We start from the raw sequence: 19,163 nt of genomic DNA on the forward strand, positions 1-19,163 counted from the left end.
CAGTGACTTGGCCATTTGGATTCAGAATTGGCTTGCCCATAGAAGAGAGTGGTCTACGGGACTTTTATTTATTGCTTTTTTTAAAATATTTTTATCTCTCTCTCTACATATATATAGATATAGATATACACACACACTATATATATATATATATAGATAGATAGATATACACACACACACATAAAATAAATGACGTGGATGAAAACTTGGATGGGTGGGTAAGTTCGCAGACAATACAAAGATGGTAGCATTGTGCATAGTGTAGAAGATTGGCAAAGGACACAGCAGGATATAGATTACTTGTAGATATGGGTGGAGAAATTGCAGATGGCTTAATCTGGCCAAGTGTGAGATATTGCACTTTGGGAGATCAAATATAAGGGGACAAAACACAGTTAAAGGCAGGACCCCTAACAGCAGTGACATACAGAGGGATCTTTGGGTCCAAGTCCACAGCTCTCTGAAAGTGGTTCCACAAGTTGATAGGGTGGTAAAGGTGGTGTTTGCTATGCTCGTCTTTATTAGTTGAGGCATTGAGTTCAAGAATCAGGAAGTTACATTGCAGCTTTATAAAACTCTGGTTAGATTGCATCTAAACGACTGCATTAAATTCTGGTCACACCATCATAGGAAGGATGTAGAGACTATGGAGAGGGTGCAGAAGAGGTTCACCAGGATGCTGCCCAGATTAGAAGGCATTTACTATAAGGAGAGGTCGGATAAACTTGGGTTGTTTCCTCTAGAGCGGCAGAGGCCGAGGGGAGACCTGATTCAAGTTTATAAAATTATGAGAGGCACAGATAGAGTAGACTAATATTTTTTGCCCAAGGTTGAAATGTCTAATACTAGAGGGCAGGTTCAAGTGAGATGTACGAGGGCATTTTTTTTGTTTAGAAACATAGTGGAATGCACTGCCAGCAGTGGTAGTGGAGGCAAATAGAGGCATTTAAGAGGCTCTTTGATAGGCACATGGATGTCCAAAGAATGGAGGGACATGGACCTCGTGTAGGCAGAAGGGATTTGTTTAGATGGACATTTAACTACTCATTTAATTAGTCTGGCACAACACTGTGGGCTGGAAGGCCTGTTCCTGTGCTGCGCCTGTTCCTATGTTCTAATAAGTAGCCCCCTATATTTTTGTAGCCACTTCCTTTAAATTTTCAGATGCAGACCGACCTGGCGACATTGATCCCATTTACTTCCCCAATATCTTGTCTGTTGTGATCGTGATTATTGCAAGTCTTTGAAACTAGCCCATCAGATACCTTTGGGATATTTGGAGCACCCTCCATTATGAGGACTGATGCATTGTATTGATTTTATCTGCCATTTCCTTGAAACCATTATTAATTCCCCAGTCTCGCTCTCTAGGGCTCCCACACTAAACTTACCTACTCACTACCTTTTTATATATCTGTGAAATATCTTGCTGTTTGTTTTGACATTGCCAGTTTTCTCTCATAATCAAACATTTTTTTTAAAAAACTTCTCTCTACTTTTTTTCTGGTCCTCTGGTGAACCATGAGCACTTACCATTTTGTATGCTCGAGTCTTTGATTGAATATCCAGACAACATACCAGTTTAATTGCCCTGATTTAATTGAGGACATTGGTTGTGGACCCACATGTTCAAACTGTAACTGCAATTCGACCATGTTTCGGTCATTACTCCTTCGGTGTTTCTTAACCACAACATCTTTTGTTAATTTGTATGACCAAATCTAAAATAGTAGAAAGTGAAATCTGGACAGGCTGTAAATATACTGCACCAAGACTCAATCCCTGAAGCACTTCACAAATTCCTCTTCTAGGTACCATTGCCAGTTTGATTGGTCCAATCAATATGCAGATTAAAATTACCCATGATAATTGCACTTCCCTTCTTGCATGCCTTTGATTTTACCCAATTTATACTCTGTCCTGTCAATCTCCAACATGAGTGGGACCTATCACTCCTGTCATATCTTTATCCCCCTATGATTCATTATTTCCACCTAAAGCAATTCCACATCACTATCCACCACATCCATAATCACTACTCAGCACTGCGTCAATTCCTTCCCTGACTAATAAAGCTTGGAAGGTTCTACTACACGTTGGTAACATTCCTACCTTGATCAACAGCATCAAACACGGATGTCATTCACCTTACTGACATGCCTTTCATTTTTCCAACTGTCCACATTACAGATACCACATTTCAGTGCAACCTGATGAAAAGCCCTCGAAGAAATGTAAATATATGAACCCCTCAGTAATGCAATAATGATGCATACGACTGCATTTTCCAAACAGCGTTTTATTCTTTCAACAGTATGATTATTTTCACTGAATTTTGTAAGAATTAGAAACTATTGAAGATCTACTCCAACTTGCATTTACAGAGCCAGCACTTATGGAGTTAATGCTTAGAGAACTTACCAGAGCAAAACCAGACACTGAACAGTGAAATGTTACAACTCTCATGGATAACAGAAGCACTTCAACTGTTTCACTTACCTGGGATTTCATTTGTGCCGCTTTCTCTGGGTCCACAGTCCTTACGTGCTGGTAATGCCGAAGAGTATGCTGCCGATCCTTCTGCTCTGCACGCACATAACGTTTCAGGGCCTGCAGGATGCGATGAGGCTGCAATGGAAATATTTCAACATGTATCAATATCCAGCAGAAGCACACGATTAAATCCAGTACACGACTTTTGTTTCAAACTTCAATTCACTCCCCCTTTTCTTTTTGGAATGCCTGGCTTGAGGAAGCTCTGCTCTTCTATCAGAACAGGCATTCACAGTGTGTCTCATTTTCTGTCAAATCTGCAATTTCTTCCAGTTCTGTTGAAAGGCCATTGTCCCAAAACTCTAAATGTTTCTCTTTAAACATGCTGTGCCTGATCCAGTGATTCAGCAGCTTTAGTTTCTATTATAAACAAACAGTAACCTGCAGTTTTTTGCTTTTACTTGAATGATCACCTTAAAGCACACTTCCAGATGCTGGGACCAAGTCTAATCAAAGATCTTCCAACCCCACTCTCCTTGCATTTCTTAAGCATCACTCTCTCTTCTGAGAACTTGTCAGTTTCATAGCCAATCTTCTTTCCCAATTATTCATTCAAATGCACATAGATAGCTCATGTTATCTGAGTCCTATATCCACCTTTCATAATTTTTAACAAAGAACACAAGATAGCACAGCACAGGAACAGGTCCTTTGGACCACAATGTTGTGCTGAACTAATTAAATGCCTAACTAATCCCCTCTGCCTACACAATGTGCATATCCCTCCATGCTCCGCACATTCACGTGCCGATCTAAGAGCCTCTTAAGTGCATTAATTGTATCTGCCTCCACTATCAACTCTGGCAGCACCCCTTCTGTTTTGAAAGAAATATTGGAAACCAAAGAAAAAACAGGGTCAATTAAAAAACAATGCTCAAGTCATGTGCAGGGAGAAAGTGGGATAAAGATGGGATAAAAGTGGGAGAGTGAATTAATTTGAAGTTTGGAAAGCGGAGGGAAAAGACAAGCTGAAATACAAAAAAAGCTCTGGAAGGGAGAAAGGATGAGGTGGGGAAGAGGACGGGGGAGACAGGGAAGGGGGAACATTTTACGTACAAGAGAAAAATAAAAGACTGAGTGTTTTAAAAAAGCACTGAAGTTCTCTGACATGTCCCGGATAAGACAGCAGTATTAGCAATCAAACCAAATAAACCAGCTAGATCCAGGCTGCTGCAGTAAACAAGATTCAGGATGATAGTAAGATGAATGCCAAGCCTGGTGTTGTTAATTTTTGATATACTCAATGCACGCATTCTCAACAGCAACAGTAAGAAGATCTGGCACAATCTATTTACCACAATTCAAATGGAAGACAATGTGTCCCAGCACAGCAACATGAAACAGTTTCATCCAAGGAAAATACAGAAGATAATGTTTGAAGCCAGTATGCTTTCACTCCTTATATACCTTGGACATTAAAAGCTGGATGATACTGCTGAAAATGCATTAAATTTTACATTTTGTGTCTGGTATTCTAACTGAAACCAGACTACAGCAATGAGTTCTGGTTATTGTACCTATCTGCCAATTGAATAGCTACCTGTCCTCAATACTAAGCTCAAATAGTGTGCATTAGTAGTGAAAATACAGAAACTGGAACCATGATTACCCCTCTGCAGTAACCTGTACTGCTTTACCTGGGAACAAGCACACAGATAAAATTCTTTATTTTATTACTAATCCTCTGATGTCACAAACTTAAAACTTTAATGGGCACGTGAAGCAATTGTTAATGAAGCAGGTACCCACCCTGATTGACTTATTCCACACAAAAAAGATCAGTTTTATCAAATGAAAGTTAACTGAGCCATTGCTGTTCCTAAATCTTCATCTTCCAAATTCCATCAGGACTGAAAGCAATCAGTACTCACCCGTGGTGGATCTGCCTGCAGTGCAGATAGATAGTTCTCCAAAGCAATACGTCGACGATCATTCAGCAAGGCCTCAACACGAGCAAGATGAGTTTCAACCAACTGCAGCTTCTCAGTGGCTGCTTCTTCCTCCACAGCCTCAACCATGTTCTGGAAATGCTGAGTAAAAGGGGGTAATCAACATACTGCACAGCACATCCCCTTGGCACACAACATAATACTCAGACACAAACATTTAATACAAACTCAAAAGCAATTAGAACATGTCAATGGGAGACGAGGAACAAAACATTTTTAAGAATTAAATTGACCACGTCACCTATAACTTAGTGGCAGCAGTTACGGTTCAGAATCATAATATTTGGATTAGAAAGTGACTTGAGAGATTAGAACATGCGATTCATGCTGATGTGTTAAATGCATTTCTAAGAAACTGCTACATAGTTAGAGCTGCTGGTTTTCAGATGATACGTTAAACTGGAGCATCATCTGCTCTTGCAACTGAAGTCTCACAGTATCAGGTCAAGTATTAATAAGTTTAATTCATATTTAACACCACTTATAAAAACATGCTATTGATAGTAAGGCTGCTCTGAGTGGCAAAATTCTGTCTATTACCAAGAGCAGGCTCAGATACACCACTACCCAATAAGATACTGAAGATCTGAAAGAATTATCGGACACCGCCTTTGGTCGACGGTAAGAGAACCAATACACAAGGCAAAAAAATCTCATTGAACCTCCTCTTCATCAATCAAAGGCTGGGAATCAGTGAAGCACTTTGATCCACAGTGGTGGTACCTTATGATTTGTCCTAATGATCCAACTTATCCCTTGTTCTAAAAAAACCATCAAGGCAGGACTATAGAAGGGCACAAGCAGCAGTACCAGAAGTACCGAAAAGTGAGGTGGTGACATGATTAAACTATAACACAGGATCAAATGCATTCTAAACAACAGAAGCAGCATGCTGTAAGATGAGCTCAGACAATCCAGCATTTCATTAAATACAGACAGTACAACTGAAGTCGATGGGAATCAGACAACATTGGTAAGTTGGTTTATTATTGTCACATGTCCCAGTCAAGCTCCTGAAAAATTAACCTGCTTTATCACTGAACTTTCCTCCATCCAAGTGGAGAGGTGTGCTGAAGACTAAGGAGCATTCACTCCTCAGATAATGAAACTCCCCCTAATTTCAATAAGTAGGCCCAGGTGCTAAAATGCCAAGGTCAACATTCAAAGCTGCAATAATTATTAATACATAATTCCCTGACATTCACCAATACAACACTCTCAAGGAACTACTTATTTTGGAGAAGGAGAACAACATGTGAAATATGTAAAATGTAAGCAGCATGCCAAATATTTCGAAGTAAATTGGTACCATTGTTAATAGACGGTTAGATAAGCATATGGAGGAATTTAAAATAGAGGGATATGTGGGAGGAAGGGGTTAGATAGTCTTAAGCGTAGTTTAAAGGTCGGCACAACATGGTGGGCTGAAGGGCCTGTACTGTGCTGTATTGTTCTATGGTTTTGGTCTCAAATTCCACAACAAGCAAAAAACAGAATACAACCACAAATTTCTAACATCACAAAGTTCATGTTGGAATGCATTTATACCTGAACCAACATCTGTCTCTCAGCCTTTGGCAGATTCCTTGCCTGTCGTTCAGCTTCTTCCCACTCTTCTCGAACCTAATTTTGGGAGCAAAAGAAATTAAGTTAGTCAATAATTTCAAAATAATTTTCCCATCAAGAGTTTGGAAAAAAAAAATCAGGTCACCCAGATTAACTATTTCAAAATCTCCTTCAGTGATCAATACAAAAGCCAGATTACCTCTGATATAATTGTGGTAAGTTGTCTCCTTTGTGATAAAGTTTTGGATGGGGAATAACATAATTTTAATCCAGCCAAGATGAAGAAACAATAATTTTTTGTGTCAGGACAGCATGGATCCTGAAGGGTAATTTGGAGGTAGCAGGGTTTCCATGATCCTCCCCCAGGCAATAGAGCTGCTGGTTTCAGAGTGCTGTTGATATAGTGCAATGCTTCCTACAGACATCATACACTGTAGCAATATTGGAGTGGAGGAGGTAGCAAATATCTAATCATTTTTTTTTAATTCTTCTGGTTAGGAGCTGCATTCATCCAGGCAGCTGGGAAGATTGCATTATATTCCTGACTTGTGTCAAGTCGATCACAGAAAGAAAATCAAGGTACAGCATGTACAGGTCATCCATGTACACGTATGTACATGTACACAGCATGTACACTCACCCCCCGCCCCCAAAGGAGGGAAATATCAATTATTTCAGTCTGTCTGTATAGCTCAAGTCATTCCAGAAAATCTGTTTTGCACACTCGAGACTTTCGTTTCTTTCCCATAACAATGCCCAGAATTGGACACAAAATTCCGACTGCAGACTATCAGCGGCCTTAGAAATAACAACACAATAAGTATGGGGTAAGCACTGAAAGGAATCATGCTGAAATGTTCACAATCATCACACCTCTTCTTAACCCAATTTTATCTGATGATTTACTCACATACATCATTGCAGTTAGCAGATAGGAAGAGGGTTTAGAAAGCAACTATTCATTAACATTTAAAACAACTAAAGGAATTTTCTTTCTAATTTGTTAAACAATGCCATTTATGTGAATTTTACTAAAGCTTAAAGTTCATAAAAAGGAGGAAGTATTATCCAAATTGCACCCTGGCCTTCCAGCATCACTATGGCAATAGCTAAACTCAGAGTACTTCTTGTGTTCTGGATACGACAGTCAAATGGCCTCCTTCTAAAGCTTCACTATTGGCAATGTAATAGTGCTTGCAGTCAGTAAGTTTTGGACATGCATTAGTTATTTGCTTTGTAAAGAATGAATAACAAGCCAGATCATCCCTGACCCAGTCCGCTTCACCACACACCCTCGCTTAGCTTTTCTAGACTCCAAGGGCTAACCATCTGCATACACAGTCTGGTGAGATAAAGCAGGCCTCAGGGAGCATTTTCTGATGCCTGCCTCTACAATGCCCTTACAGCTAAGAGTTCAAAGGCTTTGTAACTTTTTCTGTTAAAAAGTATCTAATGGACAGAAACATGTAAAAGCTATTCAGAAAGATATATTGAAATAATTTTTAAAAATTCCATTTAAAACATAAACATATTAAGTATTAAAACTAGACCAGCACTGATCTTTTTCCATCTTGAATGGGGTCACCGTTTGCCTGATACCTTTCCCAGCCATGAAGCACAGCAGCAGAAATGAAGTGCAAGTGGATCCTCATTTCACCGTTCTGCTCTGGATCAATGGAGAGTTCAGCAATGCAATGGACAATAATATTTTTAGTTTATTCACTGCTGTAATATGGGGCAGCCAAGTTACACCAAGCAAAGTCCACAAACAGGAATAAGGTTAGATAATTGATTTTAGCATCCTCAATTAAATGATAAAATATGGCTAGCTTAACAACCCAGACTCCCCTGTTCTTTGAATAACGTAGAGATCCATCATGTCCATTTACAGATCAGGCCTTAGCTCAATGGCTCTTCTGGAAAAATGGCATCGCAGAGGGTGCAACTATGGGCTGAAGTGTCTGTATCAGTATTTAAACATATTAACACAGTAGAAAAAGAACAACCATCATGTGAATATACTGCTATTTATATCCCAGCTATGAGTCAAAAACAGTGTCCATTTATAAACAAATGTACAAATTAGAAGTCGGCCACTCAGAGACCCCCCTCTGCCACCTGACAAGATCACGGCTAATCAGATTGTGACCTCAGTTGCGTCTATCCGAGTTAACCCATCACCTCCTCATTATCAAGAAAATAACTACCTCTCCCTTCAAAATGTTCAAAGACTCTGCTTCTACTGCTCTTTGAAGAAGAGTGTTCCAAAAACTTCTTCTGAACTGCTTCCAATTAAGAGACCAAAGCTTTTCACAGTTATCCAGATGTGGTCTCATTAGTGCATTAAAAACTGAGGCATATTCTCGCTACTCTTGTATATGGTTTCTCTAGCAATAAACAATATTGTCCTGTTAGCTTTCTTAATTTACTTGCAGAAGCTGCATATTAGCTTAATGTGAATCATGCACTCGAACATCCAAATCCCTTCACAATCTCTCATCATTTGAAATTTTTCCAACTAAAATGGACATGTTCACAATTCTCACATTATACTCAACTTGCCAGATCTTTATCCATTCATCTCTACCTGTTGTTGCCTTATGAGGTTCTCTTCACAGCTTACTCTCCTACTTGCCTTTGTCTAAAAAGCAAATTTAGCAACAATACCTCTGGTGCCTTCATCCAAGTCATTTCTGCAATTTGTAAAAAGTTGAGGCTGCAGCACTGCTCACGGTGGTACACCACTCGTTACATTCTGATAACTGGAAAAAGACCCATTTATAATTTCTAATGTAATGTCATAGAGCAATACAGCACGGATACAGGCCCTTCGGACCAACCTGTCCATGCCGACCACTGCGCACACCCAGCTAGTCCCAATCTCTTGTGTTCAGCCCACATCCCTCTAAGCCCCCTCCCGACATGTACCAGTCCAAGTGCTCCTTAAATGATACTATTGTACCTGCCTCGCCCACTTCCTCTGGCAGCTCATTTCATATACTTACCACCCTCTGCATGGAAACAGTTGCCCTTAAATCCAGTTTAAATCTTTCCCCTCTCACCCTAAACCTCTGCCCCCTAGTTTTGGACTCCCCTACCCTGGGAAGAAGATTGTTACCATCCACCTTATCTATGCCCCTCATAATTTTAAACACCTCTATAAGGTCACCCCTCATTCTCCTACATTTCAAGGAATAAAGACCCAGCCTGACCAACCCCTCCCCATAACTCAGGCCCTCTGGTCCTGGCAACATCCTCGTAAATCTTTTCTGTACTCCTTCCAGTTGAATCACATCCTTCCTATTACAGGGTGACCAAAACACACACACTACTCCAAGTGCGGCTTCATCAATGACGTATGCAACTGCAACATAACGTTCATTGTACAAGTCCTACACTGGTTTGACTTTCCAAAATGCATCACCTCACACTTATCTGTATTGAAATCCATTTGCCACTCCTCAGCCCACTTCGTAAACTGATCAAGATCCCCCTGTAATCTATGATAACCTTCTTCACTATCAACACCACCTAAGTTCATGTTATCTGCAAACTTCCTAATATAGCTTGATTGTTGACAATTAGTTTATTATTGTCACATGTACCATGATATGTTTTGCATGACATCCACATAGATTATTTCAAAACACAAGTACATTGAAGTAGTACAAAGGAAAAAGCAATAACAGAATGCAGAATATAGTGTCACAGTTACAGAGAAAGTGCACTGCAGGTAAACAATAAGGTGCAAGGACAACAACAAGGTAGATTGTGAGGTCAAGAGTTCAGTGATCCAACAATACAACAGGAAAATTGATGATTTGAGGTGGGGAAATGGAAATGGGTACGTTTCAATAATTCCAAGCAAGCTTGTCACCAAACTCCGAGACATAGGACTCAACACCTCCCTCTGTAATTGGATCCTTGACTTTCTAACAAACAGACCGCAATCAGTGAGGATAGGCAGCAATACCTCCAGCACGATTATTCTCAACACTGGTGCCCCACAAGGCTGCGTCCTCAGCCCTCTACTCTACTCCCTATACACTCATGACTGTGTGGCCAGATTCTGCTCTAACTCCATCTACAAGTTTGCAGATGATACCACCCTTGTAGGACGTATCTCAAACAGCGACGAGTCGGAGTACAAGAAGGAGATAGAGAGCTTAGTGGAATGGTGTCATGACAACAACCTTCCCCTCAATGTCAACAAAAGAGCTGGTCATTGACTTCAGGAAAGGGGGCAGTGTACATGCACCTGTCTGCATCAACGGTGCTGAGGTCAAGAAGGTTGAGATCTTTAAGTTCCTGGGAGTGAACATCACCAACAGCCTGTCCTGAACAAATCACGTAGATGCCACAGACAAGAAAGCTCACCAGTGCCTCTACTTCCTCAGGAGGCTAAAGAAATTTGGTTTGTCCCCTTTGACTCTCACCAACTTTTACCGATGCACCATAGAAAGCATCCGATTTGAATGTATCACAGCTTGGTACGGCAACTGCTCCACCCAGGACCGCAAGAAACTGCAGAGAGTTGTGGACATGGCCCAGCGCATCACAGACACCAGCCTCCCCTCCTTGGACTGTCTTTACCTCTCATTGTCTTGGTGTAGCAGCCAGCATAATCAAAGACCCCACCCACCTGGGACATTCTCTCTTCTCTCCTCTTCCATCGGGTAGAAGATACAGGAGTCTGAGGGCACGTACCACCAGGCTTAAGGACAGCTTCTACACCACTGTGATAAGACTATTGAACAGTTCCCTTATACAATGAGATGGACTATGACCTCACGATCTACCTTGTGACCTTGCAGCTTACTGCACTGCACTTTCTCTGTAGCTGTGACACTTTACTCTGTACTGTTATTGTTTTTACCTGTACTACTTCAATGCACTCTGTACTAACTCAAATGTAACTGCACTGTGTAATGAATTGACCTGTACGATCGGTTTGTAAGACAAGCTTTTCACTGTACCTTGGTACAAGTGACAATAATAAACCAATACCAAAAATACCAATCAATGTGTTATACATTTCAGGTCAGGCTTTCTCCTGAAACCACCCTTCATTCCATGAAATTTTTTGATTCATAAGAGAACCAAATCCCCGAGGAGCAGGAAGTTTTCCGTTGGCGCAACTCAGCTCCAACAGCTAACTGTGCCGAGTGTTTTCTGCGGGTCAGTCAATCTTCTATCCATACCAATATGCCACTTCCTACACCATTACACTTTCTCTTGCACAATAACCTTTAATGGACACCTTATGGAAATGCAAGGATAGATACCACTTTTATCCACAGCACATTACTTGGAATCACAGTTGCACAACACAGAAACAGGCTCTTCAGCCACCATGCTGCCATTGTACCCATCTACAATAATCCCATTTACTTGCATCTTCTTCAAAGAACTCCAGTAAACTGGTCAAACATTTCACTTTCAGAAAACATGCTGGTGTTGTCTGATAATGTTGAACTTTTCTTAGTATCTTGCTGTAACATTTTTAATAACCACTTTTAACATTTTCCCAATGAGAGGCCAATTAGCTTAACATCTGTCATTTCTTGCTTTCTATCCCCCACCCTTTTTGAATAAATGAGTACATTTGCTATTTGGCAATAAAAATGGAACCCCCTGAACCTTGGAAATTTTGGAAATTAAAACTAGTTCGTCAACCACCTCACCAGCCACTCCTTTTAATACTCCTGCAAGACCCAGAGACTTGGCACCCGCAGCTCAGCACTACTGCCCAGATGATAATTTTCCAGAGATCCTCCCTCCCTTCCAATTTGTGATTTACACCTATTTCAGAGATACAGTAGCATGCAAAAGTTTGGGCACCCCTGGTCAAAATTTCTGTTACTGTGAATAGTTAAGTGAGTAGGAGATGAACTGATCTCCAAAAGTCATAAAGTTAAAGATGAAACATTCTTTTCAACATTTTAAGCAAGATTAATGTATTATTTTTGTTTTGTACAATTTTACAGTGAAAAAAGGAAAGGAGCACCATGCAAAGGTTTGGGCACCCCAGGAGATTTGAGCTCTCAGATAACTTTATCAAGGTCTCAGACCTTCATTAGCTTGTTAGGCCTATCGCTTGTTCACAGTCATCGTTAGGAAAGGCCAAGCGATGCAAATTTCAAAGCTTTATAAATACCCTGACTCCTCAAACCTTGCCCCAACAATCAGCAGCCATGGACTCCTCTAAGCAGCTGCCTAGCACTCTGAAAATTAAAATAAATGATGCCCACAAAGCAGGAGAAGGCTATAAGAAGATAGCAAAGCGTTTTCAGGTAGCCATTTCCTCATTTCATAATGTAATCAAGAAATGACAGTTAACAGGAACGGTGGAGGTCAAGTTGAGGTCTGGAAGACCAAGAAAACTTTCCGAGAGAACTGCTCGTAGAATTGCTAGAAAGGCAAATCAAAACCCCCGTTTGACTGCAAAAGACCTTCAGGAAGATTTAGCAGACTCTGGAGTGATGGTGCACTGTTCTACTGTGCAGCGACACCTGCACAAATAAGACCTTCATGGAAGAGTCATCAGAAGAAAACCTTTCCTGCGTCCTCACCACAAAATTCAGCATCAGAAGTTTGCAAAGGAACATCGAAACAAGCCTGATGCATTCTGGAAACAAGTCCTGTGGACTGATGAAGTTAAAATAGAACTTTTTGGCCGCAATGAGCAAAGGTATGTTTGGAGAAAAAAGGGTGCAGAATTCCATGAAAAGAATACCTCTCCAACTGTTAAGCACGGGGGTGGATCGATCATGCTTTGGGCTTGTGTTGCAGCCAGTGGCACAGGGAACATTTCACTGGTAGAGGGAAGAATGAATTCAATTAACTACCAGCAAATTCTGAAAGCAAACATCCCACCATCTGTAAAAAAGCTGAAGATGAAAAGAGGATGGCTTCTACAACAGGATAACGATCCTAAACACACCTCAAAATCCACAATGGACTACCTCAAGAGGCACAAACTGAAGGTTTTGCCATGGCCCTCACAGTCCCCCGACCTAAACATCATCGAAAATCTGTGGATAGACCTCAAAAGAGCAGTGCATGCAAGACGGCCCAAGAATCTCACAGAACTAGAAGCCTTTTGCAAGGAAGAATGGGCGAAAATCCCCCAAACAAGAATTGAAAGACTCTTAGCTGGCTACAGAAAACGTTTACAAGCTGTGATACTTGCCAAAAGGGGTGTTACTAAGTACTGACCATGCAGGGTGCCCAAACTTTTGCTTCGGGCCCTTTTCCTTTTTTGTTATTTTGAAACCGTAAAAGATGGAAATAAAAAAGTAATCTTGCTTAAAATATTAAAGAAATGTGTCATCTTTAACTTTATACCTTTTGGAAATCAGGTCACCTTTTACTCGCTTAGCTATTCACGGTAACAGAAATTTTGACTAGGGTGCCCAAAGTTTTGCATGCCACTGTATTACTTGTATCCTCCCTAGCAAAGGCTGATGCAAAATAACTATTTAGTCATCTGCTATCTTCTTGTGTTGCTTTATCAATTTCCAAGACTCGTTCAGTTAACTTTTTTTTAAGTATCCATAGAAACGCTTACTGCTTTTTTGTAATTCCTGGCTAGCTTTATCATGCTTCAATTTATCCTTGCTAATTAATCCTTTCATCGTTCTTGGCTGTTTCTTATATTACCTCAGATCATTTGACTTGTTACCCTAACTTTTCTGGCTAACCATGGATGCCAAGTCTTCCCTTTGGAACTTGTCTTCTTTGAATGCATCTGTTCTGTATTCTGAAAAATCCCCTTCAATGTCTGCCACAGCAGCTTCACTGAATGAACCGCTAACCTAGTTTGCCAATTTACTTCAGTTATTTCTGCTTTCATGTCCTACTTGCCTCCATTTAAAATACCAGTCTTGGACATATTCTTCTTTCCTTCAACATAAACATAAAACTCAGTACTGTGACTGCAGTACCTTGGGATGCCTTAATGAATGAGGTCATTAATTAATCCTCTATTCTTGCACAATACCAGGTCTAGAATAGCCTGCTTTCTGGTTGGCTCCAGCACATATTGTTCCAAGAAACTATCCTGAAAACACTTGAACTCCTCATCGAGGCTACCTTTGTCCATCTGACTTTCGAATCTGAATGTAGTTTAAAATCCCCGTGATTATCACTGCACACTTCAGACAAGCTCCCATTATTCTGTCTTTTATACTGTGTCCTATCAATTAGTACTGCTTGAGCACTGGTACACCTCCCCCACAAGAGACTTCTTTCTTTTATTACTTCTGAATTCTACCAAAAACATTTCAATCTGCAGACATCAGTTAAGTCATATGTTAGTGCTTCATATGATGTTGAAAGAATATAGAATTCTTATTCTATCACCTAAAGCTACCATAGCAAACTAGACAGCTAAGAAAGTGTTGGTTTAGTGCAGAATACATGACTATGCACTGACATAACTCAGTGGCACGTCAGAGTTCACACAAGATATCTTTATTAGTCACATGTACATCGAAACACACTTTGAAATGCATCTTTAGCGTAGTGTTCTGGGGGCAGCCCGCAAGTGTCGCCATGCTTCTGGCGCCAACATAGCATGCCCACAACTTCCCAATCCGTATGTCTTTGGAACGTGGGAGAAAACCCACGCAGACACGGGGAGAACGTACAAACTCCTTACAGACAGTGGCTGGAATTGAACCCGGGTCACTGGCGCTGTAATAGCATTCCGCTAACCACTGCCCTACCATGCCTGTCCTACAGTAGGATACCAGGCATCTCACAATCCACAAAGTCAGAGTCATACAGCACAGAAAAGGAGACCCCACATCCCACCAACTCTGCATCAACCACAAAGCCCCATCTGCATTTGTTCCATTTTATTCACCCCATATTCCCATCAGGTTCTAACCCTCATCTACACACACAATAGGGGCAATTTACAGTGGCCCAATAACCTATCAACCTGCATATCTTTGGGATGTAGGAAAAAACCAGAGTACCCTGGAAAAACCCATGTGGTCACAGAAAACATGCAAACTTCACTGGAAGTCAGGGTCAAACCCAGGTCCCTGGAGCTAAGGCAGCAGTAATAGCTGCACAACAAAGTGCTGGAGGAACTCAACAGGTTGAGCAGCATCTGTGGGAGCACAGAAATTGTCGAGGTTTTAAGTCGAAACCTTGCATCAGGACACGTGTCTGTGTATTACTGCGTCTCCAGTAACAGCTGCACAACAGCGCCTTCTGAATCACCCCATTGCTTCCTTGGCTTTTGGTTTATTTTGTACACAATTCATGTGCCATGTTTCAAACTCTTATTAGTTTGACCCCCAAGAGATTTTTGTATTACTTTATATCATCATGTGTCTACTGCAGCTCAGGGGGTAGCAGTTCACACCAAAGGTTATGTTACAAGTACCGGGGCAGATTTTGAACATAACATAAGCTGACTGATTGCTCCACTGTACAAGTATGGTCTTTGGGATGAGACATTAATTCAAGGCCCTATCAGTACTCTCAACTATTTTCAGGATGTGGCAAGGGTTTGCTCCTCACTGTCATCAATAAACCCCAGTAAGAGGTTTATCTGGTCATTATCTCAGGGGTTTGTGGGGGCATGCTGCATGAAAATTGGTTGCTGTTTTCTCCAGACGATGCCAACTACACTTCAAAATGTGCTCAAAGGGCTGCAAAGCATTATGGGACATCAAGGTGGAGAAAGGTGATATACAAGTCCAATTTTTTCTTCTCTCTCCGGAGCAATGGCAGAGGAGATATCCCAGAATGATGACCGAATTAAAGAACCATAGTGTGATACTAGACAAGAGAAGGTGGAATTGTTCTTAAGACTGCTGAAGATTGAAGAGATTTAACAAATTTCTTCAGAAGCTTTAAGTGCTTGTCAGCATGCACCGAAAAACTGCTTTCACTGACAAGTCAGTAATTAGAGGACAGAAATTTAAAATAATTGGCAAGATAACCAGAGGAGATATAAAGTTACTTCTGAAAAAGAAACAGCTTATTAGATTCTGGAATGCACTGCCACAAGGGGTAGTACAAGCAGGTTCAACAGTAACTTTCAAAGAAGAATTATATATATCTGAATAGGAAAAATTTGCAGAGTGTGGTGTGAGAACAGAGGGAGGGGGTACAATCAATTGGATACCTCTTTCAAATGTCAGTGTAGGCTGGCTGAGCTGTGTTCTGTAATATTGCTCTCAGATTAAATGCAAGTCCCAAGTTGTTAACTTCCAATTATTGTGGCTATCGTTTATGGAAAGATTAACTGAAATGAAGTCAATTGCAGCATTCTGCCATGGTATCATATTTATTTGAAACAATGGGAAGAGATTTCCAGTTAGGCTCATGGATGAATTCCCCTTCAGTCTCTGAGCTATGAAAGCAAGCAATCATTACCTTATCCATGCGATCACGGTGTCGGACCTCCAATTGCTGTTTAGCCTTTGCAAAGCGTGTGTGTTCATTTGCATCTGCAGGTGTCTCAAAGTAAACATCTACATCATCAGTTGGGTGAGGTGTTGAAAGAACTGCAAGACAGAAGATGAGTCAAATTCAGGACCTTCTATTAGCTCAGGGTTGCATGCTGGAGACCTTGGATTTCACAACAAACACAAATTACTTCTGCAGTGTTGAACACAATTCCCTTGGTTTCTTTTGCACCAAGACTCGGTTATAAATATTATCTACAAATTTCCATGTATCAGTGTGTCGAAACAACATGGTGTTTCGCTGAATTCGTTAAATCAATAGCATTCAAATTCTACACTTTTAGAAATGTTTAGGAAAAAAATAAGTTTGTCATTGGGAATCAGGCAGTAACACGGACTCCAAGTGAACCCAGCACAAAACAAGAGGTTCAACAATAATGAATTTTCAGAAGCAATCGGAAAACTTGTGCTCAAAATGGTGCTCTATTTAACAATCTATTGCATTTAAAACATGTCAGATTATCATTAGCATCCTACTCGTGTTCATTTGCATGTTTTTTTTTGGAAACATTCATCTAAGCACAGAGGTCATACTTTCCAGAATATGCAATGTCTAATTCTTACTATCCAGACTACACTCTTACCTGATTAGATTCTGGGTGATAAAGATACAGGTCCTGATGCAGGGGAGGCAATGTATATATTTCTATCACATCATCTGTCAGCCTCCTTCACTTCAGGAAAAACAAGCCCAGCCTGTCCACTCTCTCCCCATAACTCCTCTGTGAATCTCCTCTGCACTGTCTCCAGCACAACCACATCCTTCCTACAGTGGCGACCAGAACTTCACACAATACTCCAAAGTGCCTAACCAGACAACATCTACTGCCCTACTTTCATCAATCTTCTTAATTACCTCCGTAATCAAATTTGTAAGGCAGGATTTCACCCACAAAAAGCCACATAATAAATTAAAAATATTCACACTTCCCCCTCCTCAGTCTTGAATTTCAGCAACCATAGCAAAAAAAAGTGTCACCTGGAACCATGAAACCCAAGGCATCATCAGCTGGTAGAAACTGGGCCATAACCTTTCACGGACACAAAAGAATAATCAAGCAGGTAAACACTCCAGACTGCAACCTGAAGTACAACGAGGATTCCCCCTAGAAGCTTGGCTGGAAGTATATTGATGAAAGAAACAAGGTTAACACAGCGGCACTGGGTTTTTATGTACAGCATTTAGTGATGGCTTCAGGGTGTCACCAGCTGAGAAGCATGAATGGACCTACATGAAACATTTTTGATTGTGGAGCCTCATAAAAGATAATCTTTGTGGACCCACAGGTTAGCTGGAATGCAAATTCTCCTTAATTGGAGCCTATAATTTTCAGACTGAGCTCCAGCATGCTTAGTACTTTTGTTGGTTCTACTTGTCACATAAGCTTTTTCTATGCTTTTGCCATCTAAAGGACATGTCAATGTTTCCAAACTGCCGAGTCCAGGTGGAACAAGATACATAGCAACATGCATGTGTAATGTAAGCCTCATTCCCTCAGTGACCAACTGTTGAGGATGTGGAGTGCCTGTTCCACAGGGATAACAACACTATTTGAAATAAACTCAACACTGGAAGGAAAGAGTACTGAGAAAAAAAACCTGATGGTACTCATGCTGGTGGACGAATTGAACATATTTCTTCATGGTGATGTTGAAACACCGATGAGGCATCACGGGCCAGCAAGGTCCAATTAATAACCCCTTGTGGGCAGACAGCTGTAGAGCAGAGTGTAAGATATGGTTATGGGAATACTATTCCAGGGGCTTAATCTACAGGCATGGCAACTGGGTCCAATGTGCAGACAGAGATAAATAATACAAGATACAGAGTGGAAAAATATTAGTAAGCTGCTTACCAACGATAACGCAAGTAGGGCGAGCTCTATGGAGAGTTCAGCAACGGAGTGCAGGCACTCGTGATTAGCATGTCATAAACTAAATGGTTGGCACTCCAACATCTAAGCATGCCAAGAGTGGCATATTTCCAAGTAGAAAAAACAGACAAGTGTGAGAAGTTGTGTGCATGACTGGTGTGACTTCAGACGATTTACGATTTACCCCATTTACTCTGCTGCTTTATTCAACAATTGGCCTTTCACAGGTGTAAACAACAGCCAGATACAAGCTTGAGAGAAACCTCGTTTTCATGGATTTCTTAGCTATTAAGTAACTGCATCCATACAGTGAATTTAAAGCAGCAAACTTCTGACGTCAACTTCAAACTAACATAAAAAAGATTTTGCAAGGAAATATCAGCATTTCACAATGCAACTTCCAACATTCTTCTGTGTAACTGACAGCAAATTCAAAATTCCCACAAACATACTACAAATACTTTTTTCACAGCAGGAAGGGTGGTTTTTCCAGTGGATCTTGTGGAGCACAGGGGTCTCAGACTATAGGTTTCTGTGAATGAGGGGACTTCGGTGAGGAAGGTCTGTGGCATCTTCTCAGCTCTGGTCTTTAGTTAGATAGTGTGACATTGGTGTTAGTCAGATCAGAGGTCTGTAGTTCCCGGGTACAGACACTTTAAGGGGTCCTTTCCATATTGAAAGCATAGCAGGTGAGTTCATTGTACTGCTTGAAGCACATGGGAATTTTGAGA

The 19,163-nt window shown here is 40.8% G+C and overlaps 1 protein-coding gene across 4 annotated transcripts in view; it reads right to left on the reverse strand.

Annotated features, from left to right (window-relative positions):
• aplp2 (amyloid beta (A4) precursor-like protein 2) overlaps positions 1-19,163 on the reverse strand; it is a 128,460-nt gene that overhangs the window by 27,502 nt on the left and 81,795 nt on the right. For all 4 annotated transcript variants that reach the window (XM_052039746.1, XM_052039745.1, XM_052039744.1 and 1 more), the window contains exons 7-10: positions 16,467-16,597; positions 6,051-6,125; positions 4,425-4,583; positions 2,500-2,628 (exon numbers count right to left, since the gene is read on the reverse strand). In XM_052039746.1, coding sequence (XP_051895706.1) covers positions 2,500-2,628; positions 4,425-4,583; positions 6,051-6,125; positions 16,467-16,597 — 494 coding nt within the window. The remainder of the gene's footprint in view (positions 1-2,499; positions 2,629-4,424; positions 4,584-6,050; positions 6,126-16,466; positions 16,598-19,163) is intronic.

Source organism: Pristis pectinata, chromosome 27, assembly GCF_009764475.1.
Source record: "Pristis pectinata isolate sPriPec2 chromosome 27, sPriPec2.1.pri, whole genome shotgun sequence".
Classification (NCBI taxonomy): Eukaryota; Metazoa; Chordata; class Chondrichthyes; order Rhinopristiformes; family Pristidae; genus Pristis; species Pristis pectinata.